The sequence below is a fragment of the Pogonomyrmex barbatus genome, unplaced genomic scaffold (genome assembly GCF_055798465.1).
Source record: "Pogonomyrmex barbatus isolate J1 unplaced genomic scaffold, ASM5579846v1 scaffold6, whole genome shotgun sequence".
Taxonomy (NCBI): domain Eukaryota; kingdom Metazoa; phylum Arthropoda; class Insecta; order Hymenoptera; family Formicidae; genus Pogonomyrmex; species Pogonomyrmex barbatus.
Genome location: NW_028297160.1, coordinates 6,726,678 through 6,746,031, shown reverse-complemented (window position 1 = coordinate 6,746,031; position 19,354 = coordinate 6,726,678). Strand labels below are relative to the sequence as shown.

General features: G+C 40.3%; 1 protein-coding gene across 1 annotated transcript in view; it reads right to left on the bottom strand.

The window, feature by feature from the left end:
* Positions 1–19,354, bottom strand: part of mdy (diacylglycerol O-acyltransferase) — a 95,439-nt gene that overhangs the window by 23,688 nt on the left and 52,397 nt on the right. Inside the window, exon 6 of the mRNA XM_011632441.3 lies at positions 4,747–4,896. Coding sequence (XP_011630743.1) covers positions 4,747–4,896 — 150 coding nt within the window. The remainder of the gene's footprint in view (positions 1–4,746; positions 4,897–19,354) is intronic.

Here is a 19,354-nt window from a genome sequence, read left to right as displayed (position 1 = left end):
CCTTGAGCAACGAAACTGATTCGCTCGCGCGATCCGCGTTCGGCCGGAACCTCGGAATTTCTCAGCGTTGCGCTAGGCACGCGGATTCTCATCTGCGCGTCTAATCCCACCCCGACGCGAACCAGTAACTGATAGAATCCCCTCAATTATCCAAATCCGATGAATAATCCAATCTGGAATTCAAATAAGCCCCGGTTGCGCCGGGTGCCGCGTTGCATTGCTGCTCGAACTCGATAGCGCCCTGGACTGGCGTCGCGACGTCCAAGGATTGTGCCGCTAGTCGCAGCCCGCTCTTGTGACGCCGATCGACGTTCATGTCGACGAGCGATCTTTGGCGTCCTTCTGCGAGTCTCGTAATAAATGTAGAAGAATTCGACCAAATTAAATTCCTCGCGCCCTTTTTTACTTTGTCGCGTCTTCCTCTTTCCTCTTTTTCTGAATAGTGAAATAAAGCGTAGATTATTCTTTTTATCCCCCTTTTTTTTATCTTTTGGATCGTTCGGGATCCGTCATCACGCGGAAAGACCGAGTTTCTGTTACGGCAAAATCGTCCGTAAGACATCCGTGATGCACGTCAATTTACGCAATTGTTTACAGAAAACGATAAATTCTTCTCGGGCAATATGAAAGCTCCAAGACGGAGAAGAATTGTAATCGCCGAACAATATATTTCTATATTTCTATATTTATATTATTTGATAATAATTATATATTTATATTTTTACATAAAAATAATTATGAAGCGAGAAAATTACAAGCAACTGTTGAGTGGAGAAAAAAAGCATCTTGAACAAAATATATTGCGAATCGCGTACATTTTAAAAATAACGAAATTGCGATGTAATTTTGATGAACCGTCAAATACGTAAAATTAACGAGTGCTCGATCACACGAAAGCACTCGGAAACGCTTTAATGATTCGTTAATATTCCATGTAAATTCGTTTGATCGAGCTTGTGATCTTTAGACCCTCCGCCGGCGGATTATTAATTAAAAACTATTCCCTGCAGCTCGGTTTGCACGAACTGCTTGTATTTATTCGGAGCATTTCCAGTTGATCAATTACTCAGACAATCTGCAATCTGTAATACTCCCGAATCTTTTATCAATTTTCGCATACCCGAAATTACAAATTCTATTAATATTGATTTCTAATTGTGCTAAGTAACAATTATTTAAAAAAAAAAACTGTACGTTTGAAATCGTTGGAAATAAAAAAATTACAGTTTAAAGTTAAATTTGATTAAATGTTCAATCAATTAAATTCTAGTTTATGTTTTAACCGTATTTTCAAAGTAAATAATCGAGTTTATCTCATTCTTCTCTAGCACCATCTGATTCGTTTGGTTCAGTAATTATGTTAAGAATAGTCAGAATAGTCGACGGGATATTCCAGTCTTGAGAAAATGTTCCTTTGTTTATGTCGAAGCAGATTTCGTCTCGACGTTCGTTGACATATTCTTGACGGAGCATGACATTCTCTTACAATGCGACTGGCAGGTGACTCAGCTGCATCATAAGGTAACGTCCTTATATTATACGTCCTTATATATTAGAGCCATACCATTAGTAACAATATATAATACATAGCAGTAATTATACATACATATATAAATTAGAATATGAATTGAATAATCGAACATCTTCAATTACTAATCGGATGACTATCCTCTCTTTCATTTACATTTATTCTTTCGCTACTATAAATATCTTTCATTGCAAGTATAAACATAATAAATAATAAAATATCATATCTGTATTTTTAAATCTCGTTTTAAATTTCTTTTCGATATTTCTCCTCATTTTCTCGTCATTTCTCGTCATTAAAGCTATAAAAGATAATATCAATCAAGAAAGATAAAGAATGTGCAGGAATTTTTTACGTTAACCGAGGGTCAACCTCGCGTTCCGCGATTACCTAAGATTCGTCTATCTACGCTCTCGGGAGCTCCTTAGTGGCTCCTATCACGTTCGTGGATGGCCACAAAGGGATGGAAAGATCTTAGCCGTCGGAGGGGGTTAAATCTCATGGGGACGCAGCAGGATCGAGCGGGCTTTCGTTCGCGACGGGTGTAATTTCTATTTTTTTCAATCTCGACCCGAGGGCGTCTCGAGGGCCGACGTAATTTCGTCTTTGTGCCAAGGGATGCCTTGCGCTTAAGCCCACTCTCGTTCATATATCTCGAAACTGGCGCGGTGAGCGAAAAAAGGGATCGATATCGAACGGCAGAGAAGTAGTACAAGGACGAAAGAGGCAGCATCCTTACGAGAATGCCGTTCGAACGAGAAGTCTCACAAATTAAGCACCGACACCAAAGAAGAAGAAGAAGAAGAAGAAGAAGCTTTCGCCAATCGATGCGATTGCCTGCGATCTTTGGTCACGCAATCCTACAGACTCGTAAATTGTCTCGTACCCTCGACATACGTTGATCTAAATCGACATCGCGACACTTATCTTTACTTCCAATTAAGTACACACTTAAATTAACTATCGATTTTTTTCATTTACTTCAGCTTAAACATTTTCCAAAGATAATACTTACTTAATCAGCCATCATATTAAATATGAAAGTTTAATCATTTAATTATTAAAAGTTTCTACTCAATATATTACTATCAAAACACAAAGATACATTAAAAAAAAATTATTCGTTATTGTAAATGAGCTGTATTTATAACAGTGTGATATGTGTTAAGTAAGATTTAAAGAGAGAGCTCAATCTTTATATAGATGTTACTAAAAAAGGTGTTCTTTGGGGGCAGGCGACAGCCCATGAAAAGCTCCATTTCTTGCATGATCGATCGAGCCGTGATGAACAAAAACGCGAGGGGTGCTCCACCTTCGCGATACATATACGAGGCTACGTTACAGGCTCCGCGATTGGTTCTACGTCGTCATTACGGGACGTAATAATACGACGTGCCATAGGAGTCCGGGTTAGGTGGAGAGGGCGAAAATTACACGGCGTCCGTGCGCGCTAGATTACACGAGCTCGTGGTCGTAATAACGAAGTCCCGAGGCGGGCTTTTGTCGATTGCATTTGTCTATCGATCGATCGGCAGGTCGCCGTCACGTCGCTTCGCGATGAACCTACGAGCGAGTCCGAAGTGTCGCGCGCGAACACGGGCTCTCGATAATTATATCAAACTACATCTACTTTTTATACCGTAATTAGGACGCCCTCTCCCCGGCGAAAGGATGGGGCGGGTCGGTCGGGTGGATAACGGGCTAATTAGCTACGAACGAAACGCTGAACGTGAATACACCGATGTCCACATCGGAAAATATCCATCTTAATTTTCGGTACGAAACGTAGCGTGAGGTATCCCTGGACGCGCCGGCGAGAATCAAATTTAGAGAGAAGTTGAAAATTGCTCGCAGAAAATTCTCGCTTCGATGAAGCGTGAATACCTTGCTTATCGCATACTCGTACTTTTGTAATTGGTAGCATGAGCACATGCACACGCGAGGCCATCCAGAATCGCCCTTTCTCACGTTCAAAAAAGTCTAGTAAACCAATTTTTATTTTTTAAAATGGCTTATAATGAAGTAAGTAAAGAAACAAGAAACACATTTCAAATAATTCCTATGTTAATAATTTAATTATGTTTGATGATTCCCTTTCAGAGAGATATGTTCGTGCAAAACAAATTTAATTGTATAAATCACCGTGCATTCGTATTCTTGAATGCGATCGGAATCCATAGCGATCGGCGTACGTACCAATCAACTCCGTCACGTCACGGCGCGTAGAACGATTGCGCAATCACGATTAAAAGTGCAAACGCACCGGGCTCGACGCTTTACCCGTCGCTATAGCTGCAGAGGGAGAACGGGAAAAAGGGTTAATATTCCGCATGGTGAGTGAGTTTATTGGGAGAAAGACCGCGCTCTCGTGTAATTTGACTTTGCCGGTCAGGTCTGAATAATCGATATACCACGGCGCGTCCGACACCGGAAACATAGGCACGCCCGATCGGTGGAGTTTAAATTGGGTGAAAATTATTTTCCCCTCTCCTCCATCATGTGCGTACATACTATTATATATACGTATATAGGTACATGCATGCTTTTACAATGAGACACACACACACACGCGGAAACGGATCGCACACACGGTATGCGGTACGCCACGACGCTATGTACGCGCCTTCAGGAGCGGGCAAATACCGCGAGTGCAGGATTACCGATTCGTAGGACGTGTTTGCACTATTTGGATGTGTGCATTACCCGCGCGCATATGCACATCGACGCACGCAACGATGAAGATTTACACCGGTCGGCTTTCCATCCGAAGCGGAAATCCATTTGGTATGACTTCGGCGGCGTCGATGAGACGTATTATAGCGTCGTAAAAAAAAATAAAAAGGGAACAATGGCACGCGGCGCGCTACGTAAAAGATCGTCATTCTCGTATACGTCGGAAATGATATATTTTCGTACTCGGTATTTTTAGTTTTAATAGAGTCATTGCGCGTGCGGATGGTACACATAAAGCAAATCATAAACTGTGAAAATAAACGATGAAAATATCATTCCGTTTATTTCTTCTTCGGGTTTAATATAAAAATAGAATCGCGTATGGCACGTCACGTCGCGTGTGTGCTGCATATTAAATATTGTATTGGTTATTATTTATTACGTGAGACGGATACAGGCAGAAAGTTAAGGTGGAACGTTAATATCGTGCTAATAATAAAACATTATTATAAAGAGGATACACGTGTGCATTGTTTTATACTTACATTGAAGATTATTATAAGACAGCTGACGTCTCATTCTGCCTTGCGTGGTCTTCTTTCGACTGCTCAAACGGCACCACATGTTCACTTGTACGTACGACCATAACTTCAAGAAGAGTATGGCGTACAGCATACACACATACATTGCGCCAACTGAAACAACATAACATAAAATAGTTAGTATTAAAAGTAAAATATTTTTGGGATCTCGTAAAGTTAATATTTTTTTATATCTTTTCCTGTTTATATCTTTTCTTGTTTCACGCGTGTATGCGCATTTGTTACAAATCTCGCTTAAATTTCAGCGTAATGGTCTCCTTTTTTTTTTTCTTGCGGAGATACATGCGGTACCATATAGTCGTCACGATCGATCGCCGACGAGATTTCACACTTCCGCATGCACACGACTGCGTGTATAGTAATCGTAGGTTTCTTCCGCAAAGTCTGCACAAACGGCAGGCGGCGACTTAATTATCGACGAATGTTCTCGCTGCGATCCTGGGAATGCCCGTATTATTATGCGATGCCAGTAACCGCGCCGTTGGAAAACTGCAGACGCCGTGACGAAGGCAACGCCGGCACGATCCTCATATTTTCCGATATTTCCATCGAGAGTGCCGGCGGCCTCCTTCGCGTTCCGGATTGTTCGTATCTTAATTAAATCGCGCCTGCTACCAAGCTATCCCCCGATCCCGCCGACAAGGCGGCGAGATTCCGCACCGGCAAAAGGATATAATTTTAACGGAACGAAACCGTTTCCATCTACCCCTTTCTTGCTCTCTTGCGGCGCGCCCGCGTCCTACCTGCGTCCTAACTTTTACCTGCGCCAACGCGCACCGGGATGTCATGGAAAATTTATTATCCGTACTCGCGCTATTAATTCCTTGGGACGCCGGCAGGAAGGTAGATTCGATAAATACACCGCGAGAGAAAATAAAACGTCACGATGACAGATCGACGAGGAGAGAAGTGCACCGTTTCCATTCATTCTGCTGGAATTAGTTTGCGGACTATCGAGCAGGAAAATAACAGATAAACAGCTCGTTGGTTACGTGCACATAACAGTCAGCGGCGATAATGGCGGTGGCGGTGGCAGCGATGGCGCAAATCACAATCGTTGAAGCCATCGAAAGCGACAGACCCCCGCCACAATGTCGACGGCGATAATGGGGAAACGAGAAAGCTCGAAGCAAATATTACATGGCGATGGTATCGTACGTTAATGTATACATGCTCGTCGGCAACGCACGAAAGCGCCAAAGCGTTTCCGCGAAATATGCGCCGATGCGTGTATTTGCCGTCCCCGCAGGGCCATGTGCAGTAACATGCTAGCTAAACAGCTCAGGCATACCGTAAGGCGGTGAAAAGGGGGGTTGAAATTATCCTCCGGGTATATTCTGACAACGCGAGCGGGTCCTCGCCATTTATAGTTCTTTCCGCTTTTCTCTTTGACGCTTCCCATTGCCCGTCAAAGCTAACATGTCCTCGTAAAGCTTCCGAAAAAAAAAAAAATGAAAAACTAAAAACGATAATATAGCAAGTATCCGATTATTATCCGAGTAAAATTATAGGCATCGATATCCGTAAAGTGGGAAACCTTCTAATATGTTAAAGTGTACGCGAACCCTCCGGAGTCCGCCTCGATACTGCTCGACAACTCCTGATGCATTAGATGTTCAACAGTCGAAACGCGTCCCAGGACGCGTTTTAGTGCGCCGCTCGTTGCCGCTTATACCGTTTATGGCTTGTCCTCGCACGAGTATTCGCCCGGGCAAACCGGCGACATCATACACCGCGTATCGATGCTCATACATGCCGAGGTAATTGCCAAATGTCGTGACGTGCATATTCCTCGCATATACGCTCTCTTGCAAAATGACACGAGAGTTTCATCGCATGAGAGACTACAAGCTGACTTAAATAATTCGTAAGAAAATGGTCCATTATTTATAACCGCACGAAAGGTTAGCGATCGATAAATTTATTCAAGTTTGAAGAGAAATGCTTCCTGAATTTTTAAAAATTATGAATCTTCCTAACAAGAATACAAAAGTTAAAAAAAAAAATTAAATCGCTAGATTAATTTTTTAAAGTAAAATTGCTCTATTTAATTTAAAAGGCGATGGACAGTCAGATTGAAGTTGTTCAAAGATTCACCGCTATTCGTTCTGTTTTCGACAGGAGGACATGCTTCTTCGTCCAAAGTGCCGGAATTAAAGTCAGACTCATACAACGGGCCGTTCCACAAAGTTATTTAGTGCAAACGCGACAGATATCCTTCGAGTGTCTCCCGAAAGTTCGATGGAAACGGCAAAAAATTACTTCTCACTCTCCGCGAGGTTATTAAATTCACGTATGTTCCACAAAGTATCGAGGCTGTATTTCACTGGGTGCAAAAAAAATCGACAAAATGTCCTGCCTCGATAACGGCGGACGAAGCTATCGCACCGATACATCCTGCACGGTCGAGGGCGAACCGACGTAGTCGACGTGTATTGTGCTACCATCGGTGCGCGATAGGGGTGGCGGTACCACGCGTGAAAATAGTTCCTCAATTTTCTGCGACAGTTCGTCGAACTGAGAAATTGCCAGTTCTCACCGATGGACCACTGCTGTACTTGGAAACTTACAACTTTCGATCCTGCTCCATCTCATTTTCAATCTTTTTATTCTTCATGAGTATCGTCTCGAGAAGACGTGAAGTAGAAAATTTCAAATTTGACAATTATAAGAATTACAAGAATATATCTAATATGTATACAAGATCCAGAAAAACTTTATTGAAAAAACTTTAATGTATATTCCGGAGAGACAGTTTTGAAACTCGAAAATATTAAAATTTTAAAGAATAAAATAAAAACGTATGCTTATACTCATTTCATTATTTTGTATTTCATTATTTTTGACGTTTAAGTTAATATAACAAGATTTATAAAATTATTTTACAAGAATTTTATATTCGATATTCGTTCGTCATGCAAATTTTTAACATTTTTATTTGACACTTGTATTATTTCTCTCTCAACGTACCCCCGCACGTTATGAAATGTTATAGTGAGGTAAGAATTCAGTTCTACAAACGTCATCTGTCTTTGTTTCGCGCTCGCGTTGGCGGAACTTTTTAGACATACCTCGTACGAGGTTAAATTAATGTCAGCTCCCGAACGGACGGAAGAACAAACAGCGAAACACAATTTCCAGCGAGACCGCGCTTGGTATAACATTCCCCGGCGAATTTCATCGTGCACGCTTCCGTGCGCTATCCTGGGCAAGTATAAAAGAAGGAACCAGATCAATGATCAAGACTTCCTTTCACAGAGGAAACACTCGACGACACATTTTCTCGTCTGCCAAGTTCAAGTATCTCGGAGTCCTTCGTTCCGAAGCGCACGTGAAAATAGTTTCTAATCAAAATGCATCGATTTTCCGCATTTTTCGCGTCGTATATATTAAGACGAATCAAGAGAAGAAATAGAAATATAACAGAACAAATTTTTAGATATTTGAAAGTAAAACGTTATCTCAATGATAAACTTGTTATTTCAGCATAAAATTATTGTGACAATACACAGAATGTGGTTAGAAATATGAAAAAGCAGAAAGATACTAGAAATATTCCAAAAGGAACGAAAGTTCATTCAAGTATCGGAACGTAAATCGTACCACATTCTTAACACAAAGCGGAAAATGTAAAAATTCCAGATACAAGCATTTTCCGTAAAAGATTTTTACAAATAAAAACCTTTGAGATATTCATTCAAAGTGAATATATTTCAGTTGCTCAGATATAAAATGGAATAAGTTCAAATTTTACAATGTTACAATTTAATATTGCAAAATTAAAACTAAGTTACCCACATAACCAATAAATATTATATAAATATTAAATATTAAATATTAAATTGAAATTTCAATCAGATATATTAGTATTTACATAAATCAATTGTATACAAATATTAATTGTAAAATTTATATTGCTTTCTCTATTCTCCCTCCTTCGTTCTCACATTACTTTTGTCTCTTAATACTGCCTGATAATTCCGTCATATTTTAAACGCTACCATACCATATATCCTGAAAGAGAAACCATTCGATTAAGATCCACTTTTACGTGTCAGTTGAAACGAAGCAATCAACTGGATTGTTTGGCGAATGTGAAAGCGTATGTCATAGACTACGTTCTTCTTGAGGTACATTTGTGATCGTCGATCTGGTTTTCATTCTTTATAGAATCGCGCGTGTATGCCGTGAGCGAGCACAATGGAAACTACGTGTGAATTTTGGACGCGCGCGCGGTATCAATCTACAGTGAAACTCACCGAAGAATCTTATCGGACCAGATAACTCGCCCTTATCGAGAAATTGTATTTCGTTCTTCGTTTTTCCACGTAATACATTGATTCCCAATTTGGCCACTATTGCTTCTTAAGGGAAGCTTCTCTTTTACTTTCCTACCCTGGTTTTTCACTCTTCCCCTCCTTTTTCTGAGTCGTATAAAAATATACGAAACCAGAAGACATAAAAATTAATATAAAATTAAAAAAAGTTGTCGATATATTTGCATATTCTCACATGATATAACAATTATGACCGAAGTAATTGCCATTGAATCTTTTCCATAAGATGTTGAAAAAAACCTGAAGACTGATCCGATATCTCGGCAAAATTAATTTTCGCTGTTCGTGCATCGACTGCGCGCTGCTAAATAATACAGCTCCCGACTGTTTCTGCAATAAAAAATTGTCTGCGGGAATTCGTAGTATCTGATACGCGATGGGAACGCGGCAGATGAACGAAGACTAGAATTCATTTCCGTGCGACTGCGTATTTTGTGTCGTGGCGCGGAAACCTGTACACGTGAGCGCGCGCGCATCCCATTTCAGAAGCCGATATTCTTTCTCCCATCGATGTAATTCGATTAATTCCTTTGTCAGGCAGTATCGAAGCCCGCGTCGAGACGAACAATGTTACGGCTGCCGCGCGTTTCTGCATCGCGTGCGCGCATTGCACTTGGCGTGACAACACGTGGATGCGGAACTACATAGCGCCCGATACATTTCCGTGCCGGCGCCGGCGTATAAATCGATGCTCTCGGAAAAAAGGAGGCGGGAAGGGGAATGTAAAAAAGAGGATCGAGTCGTCTGCCATGGCGAAACGGTATATTTCTGACGCGATCGTAATCGGAGACCGTCGCGCTGCATTTCCGATTCTGCGCGCTTTTCCGCGCCGCACACCGGCGCGGAAAAATTTGAGTGCTCGCGAAAAGCATTGCGTTTCAAATTATATGATTCAATGTTAGATTCGATTTCGCACATAAAACATTCGATTTTACGTACATTAATAACAGCACAACTCCTGATACATTTAGAAGACATCAGAGAGAAAAATTGTGTTGACTGTTGTAAAAAGATACATACTAAAAATATAAAAAAATGTAATAAAAATGTAATAAAAATATAATTTGGGCGATTATTAAACGAGTATCTCGAATAACAGTATGCGACGATTATGAGTTTCTACACTTTTCACCAATTTACCGAATGATATTGTCGCGTATCGACACATGTTCTCCGTACTCATTATCACCCGTATATCGTTTTTTCCGCGCTGTCCGATAATTGCTAGGCTCGAGCCATTGTCAAAGAAGTCTAATTTAATGCGGCGGCATGAGTTATCTCGTGCATTAATTTAATAAAACAATATGCAATTAACGTAGGCGCTCAACTTCCGTGAATGGAGGCCGAAATCAGTTTGCCGAGTGAAGTTGCGTGTTACAAAATTTCGGCACGTCGAAACTTCGCAATGTTTGGCAGGCGTATAATTATACCGGTAAACGGCGGAGCGTATAATTCTGCGCAATGCGTTACCGGGAGCGAGATGTGTCACGGGCATGGCTCGAAGCCATCTCGATGGAAACGAGAAAGCAACATGATAACGGTACTTACAGCTATATCTTGCACTGCGCGAAACTACTTCGCACACACCTCGCGCAATTTCGATTCTTGACTATCGCAACTAACACGTTGTTGGGAAGCCAATAAATAGGACCGAGAGACTCGCGCCGAATCTATTTTAGGTAGATAATAAACGATATATGTTTGCACGTATAATTTGTTATTTTAAATAATAAATTTATTTTGACAAATCAGCAAATTATTCATCACCGATGAGTATCTCAAAGAGAAAGATATTTCGTACACAGCTGTTTATAAATAATTACCTTTTTTATCACAATTTAATCAAGACCACATTGTGAATGATTGCAACCATGCATTTTCAGCAAATTTAACCAACATGCCAAAATTAATCCAGAAATGCATTACGTGTAAAATGTCCATGTTTACAGTAGTTTGTTTGCGAACGTAACTACGTGGAGATTGAAAATGTGATATCGCATATCAGTCAAATATTCTTTACGTCTGAAATGTTAATTCTCCATGATTTATTTCAACCGATTTTTCACTGATTTTAAATAAAACGCCGACGAATTATCCAGTCGAATGTTTATACGCGGCAATTTGGAAGAGTTCCCGCAACCACTTCGATCTCGGCGGAAATAGCTCTTACGGGAAACTTTGGATCTCAAATGAATATCCTCTCATCTTTCCCCTTTTACTCGCATTATAAGTTACGTAAGTTATAATGAATAGCGCTTCTATTGTCACTTAAAAATATTATTCCAAGTGCATATCGATTATAAGACAATCTATCATCGGCACGAGCACCGTTTTGTGTTACGCCCGCAAAGAAGTCACAAACAATTCGCGACGCAACGTAAGTTTCTCACTCTCGAGCGCTGCCATGCGGGCAGTAAAGCGCGAACTCTTTATTTTCGACGATATCCGACCGGATGCAAGCGATAAATTCTGCTCCCCGATTTGCCGTCTCGGGGGCCTTACCTTTTACACAGGCAACGTATATTTCAGGATCGATCGTCGCTCGTAATTCACCCGGCACGCGTAATTCCCTACTTATGTCCTGACGATTTCTTCGCCCGTTCCATCCTACTTCTCGATCCTTCAGGGCCATTCCTGATTCTGGCACGATATCCAGTTGGCACGGGGATGTAATCACCTCGCCGGGCCGCCGTGCGTGAAGAAGGATCTTGGCAAACGGGGCACGCATTCGTTTCACGCATGTGCGCGCGAAGTCCTTTGCCATCGAGACTTTCGATCGATTGCTCCACAAAATTTTTCGATTGCATAATGTTTCAGAATAACGTTCGATATCTCAAATAATTGCGGATATGCGAATATTATAACCGAATATGTATCAAAATATCATCAAAACACGAATATAATTATTAATTTTATTGTAAAGATCAATCGTTATCAAATCCAATTCTTATTATGCATTCCTAATAAGTTTAATTTAAACATATGAATAAAACAGTACGTATGTTATTATTCGACCATTACATAATTTAGCGAACATTGCATTTCGAGTAACTGTGTTGCTGAAATAACATGAAACTGATTCGAGAGGAAGAGAGAGAGATTCTATGATATCGATAATAACCGAAATTTAATCGTGATATATTAATGGGATCACGCTCTTTTTTTTGCAGGCAGTTGTTGCAAATATTAATTTTATCAACAAACTCATACGTGCATTATCAGAAAAGAATGTAATATCTTTCGTCGAGAAGTCAATAAATAACTGCAGAATGTTAAACCGATTGTGTCCTTTTGCAAGGCAAAAGGAAGGCTGTTTCTCCTTCGGCAAAGTTGGCGTGAACGAAAGTCTCCTTGAACAACTAACACGAGCGCATCGAACTCGTTTTTCGATCTCTCCCCTCCTCCCTTCCCTATTCTGTATTTTCAATTTCCGGTTGAAAATGTTATTTTTCTATGATTTCTCGGCATACTGCAACGCGCTTTTAGTCTTGCGCAAACAAAACGTATAACATAATATAAAATGCCATCCATTTCGCGCGTTTACAAACGTAATGCTATTTCCATTTTCAAAGCGCATCTCAAATATTACAACTAATCGACTGAAAATATCACAAAATATATCATTATTGCTCAAACTTATAATTTCTATGTAAATCGAATTATAATAATACCAGTTTATAAGAGGGTGTACGTAAATTAAATAAATCTTTATTGGTTATTTTTTAAGATTGCACTTGTCATCATTGCAATACGTTTAACGTAACGGAACGTATGTATGTGACATTGAGGCATTAATTGGAGCAAACGACAATGAAAAGACATGAGAATGTACGTCAGAATCGCTGGACTGACCGCACTTGTGCATTGTTCACGCGACGAATCGTGTCACGGCTTGTCTGCTATCCACAAGATCAGAGACACCATTCGCTTCCGCAGCGCGAAACACTCACGGTACGACGTTCTTGGCCTGACCCGAAACCCTGCGGAAATGCGGGCTATTCTCGCGCGAGACGCTCTCGAGACATCCTCACTATGCTATTGCCCGCCTGGATGTTTGCGGCGGAAAAGAATCCTGTAGAATTCGCGAGGACAGACGAGCGGCATCCGGCCGCAACTCGCGGGGCACGCCAATGCAACGTCGAAACAATCCGCACGAGATCCTAATTAAACTTCTCCGAGTTACGGAGCGATTTCGAAGTTCTCGAAGATGGATTTCGAAATAACAACAAGAAGTGCAAAATAACTACTGAATTTGTAACGCGATGGTAATAAACATAATTCAGATGTTACTTCATATTTACAACTAGACTCTCTTCGCTCATCCATTAAATCATCCCTCTCGTAATTTTATCGGACTTCATACATTTCTTCCGCATTCTTAATATATTGTGCAAACAAGTTATGTGACTTATTGAATGAATAGAGCGACTTAAGAATATCGGATTCCATCTATGTTAATATCCCGGAAGAGAGATCGTCGAATTAAAATTCTCTATCCCTGTGTGAAATATCGGTGTAATATCAAATAGTAATGTAATTCGAAAGTACGCAATGTCGTAGCTGTCGGTATTAATATTCCAGGATTATCGCGGGCTACGTGTACTGGAATTTCGACGTGCCTCTCTGCGACATCGCGTCGCAAAAGCGGATTCTCCTCGGCAAACTCGAACCCACGAAATCCAACAGCGACTCGTTCATTTCCACAGAATTCCCCACGACATCGAAGTCCCCGCTATAACGTGCGCAAGCATGCTGCTCTCTCCGTTCGCATTATCCGTGCGCGAACCAATTTTGTAGCCTAATTTTAGCCGGATTATTCCACAATAGCATCAGTGTATCTTACACACTATATTCCATTGTAATTTTTATGCTGGAAAAGCAAAACTTAATAAGTTGAAAAGATTATTTCATTTCTTTTTCTTCACTGTGAAAAAGCTCTTCATACATTAAATTATATTATTTACTTTAAATTATTTATATAATATCATTTGCATAAACAAAATTATTTTGCAATTTTTACTAATAATTAAAATAAAACTATAATTACTAATGATTAAAATAAAACATCAATGTCTGTTGAATACATAATTTCAATTGGTCCTTACGAATATAGACGGAGATCGTCATTCTGGTTTACGACAGGTGTTGTACGCACATGCGTATGATATCATCTTCGTATCACCCCGCGACATTTCACGCTACGTCGAACCTGCTGCTCGTTTGAAGTCTACGAAATTGGTTGCGCATCCCCGTTAACGTGTTCCGCCGCAAGAGACGGCAGAATGAATTCTTGCACTCCCTGTTCGCCACTTTTTCTTCTTCCATCTGTCTATATGTATATGTATATGTGTGTGTGTGTGTGTGTGTGTGTGTGTGTGTGTGTGTGTGTGTGTGTGTGTGTGTGTGTGTGTGTGTGTGTGTGTGTGTGTGTGTGTGTGTGTGTAGGGAGGGAGAGAGTACGAGAACCCTTCTTTTTTTAATTTTCTTGTCAAAGACGATACCGCGCTTCGTGCACAGATATACGGATCAATATTTGAGACAGATTTTTTTCTTCTTCGTTGAGCTACTTTTTTCGACGATTCGTCTGATCGCTAGTAAATTTTACGACGAGCTTTCCAGTGACGTTTAACAGTGACGTTCGAACAAATTAATGGCGTAACGAACGAACTCGATGTTCCTTTGAAGATGGAGAATATGACTACCGTGTCCATACCGCGTGATAAAATAAAAAGAGACTTGAATTAATAGACCCTCGTTTGCGGCTTTTATGTCGCATCTTTCTCTTTACCTTTTGCTTTCATATTCATGTAACCGTATGTCTTTGATAATTTTCGATGAGCAAAAATTAAAAAGGCTTGACGTTTTTGATTTTGTAATATAATCATTGATTTCAATCTTCAATAAATAAGAGAATTTTATTTAAAACTGATAAAAAGATTCTTTCTAATGTAAGTGACCAAATCGTTCAGTTCTTTTTTGTACAAACTAAACTTATTTTGTACAATTTATTAAAATATTTATATCATTATTACATTACCTTCTCAGAAATCGTTCTCCATTTAAACTTTTATTATTTAAAAAATTAATTTAAGAAATTATATCAAATTACAATCGATATTTTTAAGAGCAATTCAATAATTTAGTTCTTAATTACAAATATGTAATTAAATAAATTGCAAAATAAATATTATTAGATTTATTAGATTAATTATATTAATCGATAATTTCTTATACTCTTTATAATTATTTGCTTTATTGGCGTATTAATTAAAAATAATTTTCAAAAAATTATTTTATTATCCAAGAAAAATCACGAGGCAAACAAGAAAAATTATTTAACGTATTACTGATTTCAGTAATTCTCTCATTATCTTAACTATTTGGAAGAATATTTCTTAAAATGTTGTTTTTGGAGATAAAATCTATATTTATCTATGCAGCATTATTTCCTTTTTCTCCCTAAAGATAATTTCCCGAGATTTGTGGTTTCTCCAAGACTACAATTATCGCAGACAAAGATCTCAAATTCCGGACAATCTCCATAAAATTTGCCGGAAACAAACAACGCCATCCGTGAAATTTCGTTTGCCTTCGTTTTTAATGCCACGTGTCGTCAACTATTTCTGTTCTTTCAATTATATTTATGTACCAACCCCTCGCAACTTCCCGTAGAGATGTACAAACATTCTGATGAGCAATCTTCCCATGTTGAGCCTCCGACGTCGATCGTACGAACGACGGGGAGTCTGGGAGAAACCCGAATCTGATTCACCCTTGCGCTCCTTTGTCCCAACCTGTCCCACTCAACGCTGCCTAAACCAACAGTATCCTTCAGCGCCTCCGCGCGACCCTTCTGTACACAGAGCCGAGTGTCTGGACGTGCAATTTGTAATTCCGGTGGAACTCATCGGAGGAGAACTGGCTTGCCGAAGAACTGCCGCTGCATAATTTGTAATTCCAAAGAGCACCGAAATCTACGGAAGCGCTCGTAGATGATGCGGTAAGGAAAGGCAACCCGACGACGGGAGATTATTGACGAAAGGACAAGGAATAAGAGTTCGTCCTTTCCGTAATTTCGCACACAAATCACGTAATTGTATTTTTTAAATTCCCACGTTTACCGACAAATGTATTTAAGGACAATTACTAAGCATAATGACTAAGCATCGCCGAACGGTATTCTCCTTTTCGAAAAAGATGACGAGCAAAATATAAGATATTTACTGCATGCATGACAGAAATTAATCTCAGACTCCTCGCGTTATTCACTGGCGGAAGTTCTCATTTACTGAAGTAGACGCCGGTAGATTAAAGCATAATAACGAAGTAGTTATTCCACGCGACCCGTCCTCTCTGGGGAGCCGGACGGAGAAGACGGAGGGGGTCTCGTCAAATTAGGTAGCGGACCCAGATTTGTTATTCAAAATTCGCAGAAAGGCGTCCGCCTGCTCGTGCTTCCGGCTATGTTCGAACGTAATTTCCGTTTCACGTAAAGCTTTTACCTGCGCGTAGCCTTCGTGTTTGTCAGGGGAGCGCGACAACTTCATCTGATCTTCCTCCTCCATCCTCCAGAAACGCATTGCGCATGCATAAAGTGACGCTTGCAAAAATGCGTGTTACGATTTATCATGTAACAAGCTCGTAGCATAAATTTAACAAGCTGAAAAATTGAATTGACTTCATTTACTATTGAAGAATTGAATTGGCTACTATTGTACTATTGCTATCAAATAAAAAAGAGAAATCTCATTTATTTTGTTTGAAAAACACTCGACTCTATTTCACGCCTGTCTGCCTGGCGTTAAGTTTACTCTCTTTTGAATATAAGCACTTCTAATGTACGTGAAGATATAATCGTTTAAAAAAGTCACGGAAACTTAAATGAAACGTCAAAATTTTACTTTTATTACCATCTAGCGCAATCTCTACTTCTTATTCCGCAGCAGAATCCTCCTCGTCTAATTACTTATTCATGTTAGGATTAACGTTGGCAACGAATGCCGCGGCGACTGGTGGAAAGCGCGCGGGGAATATCGCGGCATTTGCGTCAGGAGACCGTAATAATATACGGCGAAGACATTTCCGTTCGCGGACATCGTAACGCGGACACGTTAACGCGAACATCGCGTCCGCGTAAGCGAGAAGCGCGGATAATACACACCCGCCTGCCTTAATTCGCGAAAGAGTTTCAACCGCGGCCTTTGTTTCGCCGGATGCGATATTGCATTTCCATCTGGCGGTTGCCACCGCGCTGAGATTTTACGTGCCCTGTTAGCGGCACATCCGAAAGGATGGCTCGCTCTCTCTCTCTCTTTCTCTCTCTCTCTCTCTCTCTCTCTCTCTCTCTCTTCGGTAAATGCAAACTTAAGGTTCACGCATATAAATGCATACTCAGTGTCTGCCACAGATGTACGCTGCGACCGATGTCGAACAACGCCTATGTTTTTTTCCGCCTGTGTCCTCTCGTGTTTATCGCGTATATAACAAAATTGCAAGGATAGATATTAAACTCGCGTCGACTCTCGTCGACCTATATCAATATTAGTTGCATCGAATCGTATCCATCGTGTTTGCGAATCGACCTTTATGGCTGCAAAATGCCCGCGCGAAGTACGCACTTGGGGGACAAATTTATGGATCGGCTGCGAAATTGAAAGCGCGGGGCCAGAGAATTATTAGAACGCCCGGGTTATATGTGCGCTCGAGTATGTCCGCTTGCTCGTGACAGCTCGCCGCGAAGAGTGTGCAGCAAGAATTTGCAAATACCACGAGGGCGGGCCGGTAATTTCGAGTGACTGGATTCGCGCTCGCGCGCGATGTACAGAGATTATTGCGCTGAGCCAGATAGTCGTCGACGGTCGAAAGCCGGGAAAAGCAAATATTCCGAACTTGGGAAAAGCGCACTTAAAATTATAACGAAACACCATAAAAGGACATGTAATAGGTATCACAAGTGTAACGAAAAATAAATAGATATGTTGTCAAGTGAATACAATAATTTGATCAGAAGTCCGAGTGAAATAAACGTAAATTAACATCAGTCAGGACAAATAGAAGAGAATCCTTCTCCTCGTTAAAATGTATACAAAATTTAATTAAAATGTATTATATCCCGATAATGGAATATAATTTGTAATATGAATTACATAACATGCCGCTAAGCTTTTCATTTTCATCAAGCTAATTTCGGAAAGCCACATCTAGGTCAATTTAATAACAACTTTGTCGAATATTCGATCAACAAACGTATAAGCCAAAACTGTTTATTTTACAAGCCACGAGAGATGCAAGATTAATTAGAAGTACTATACTATAAAGCCTCTGTTTTTGTCTGACCAATAAACGATTTTTCTACTGAATCAATCTCGACCGACAAAAGCTTCATAACATTTTGAAGTCAGAATATAAATATATTCTTCGCGTATGTGTATTATCTGTAAAAAAAAAAATATATATATATATATGCGTTATTGATGCAAAATATATCTTTGATGAATTCAACAGAATAATCTCGCCACTGACAATTGTTGTCATACGATCTTTCATTTTCGATGAACTGGGCTTTCAACGGATGCGATTGTGTTTACATCGACACGTGCCCAATTGTCAAACCAAAGGCGAGAACCCTCTCTATACGACAATATGGTACCACTTAACTGTGCGGCAAACACTCGACGCCTTTTACTGCGTTTGCGGCTATCTGCTGCGCGAGGAAGCGACAACGGGACGCGTACAAACGGATCGTGGGAGCGAGAAAGAGCGTTAGTGAAAAGGGCTATGGGACGTCCGTCGCGTTTCTATTGGGTGTCACGTTTCGCAATATCAACAGAAAAAAAAAAACACGGCACGCTCGTCTGTCGATGTAGGAGCACTTCCGAATGAGCGAAATTCGACGTCCGATAGTCGACGATGCTTTCGCATCGACCATCGTGATTACGGCGGTCGACGGCAATGTGCTACGTGTCACGCACCCCTCCGCGCTCTCTCACTGTAGTTTTTTTGCGTATTTTAACCCCGCCGTTCGACCGGACGAGGAGCCCGACTGGGAGAATTAAATCGTTCAGTGCTCGCATTTGAAAAAAAAAAAAAAAAAAAAAAAAAAACAATCACTACGTGTGCACGAAGTAACAACGATTATCGAGATAGATATGCAAAAACGTTACGTTTCGATAGAATAAACGAGTAGAATCAAAAAGATTAAATAATTCATTTAA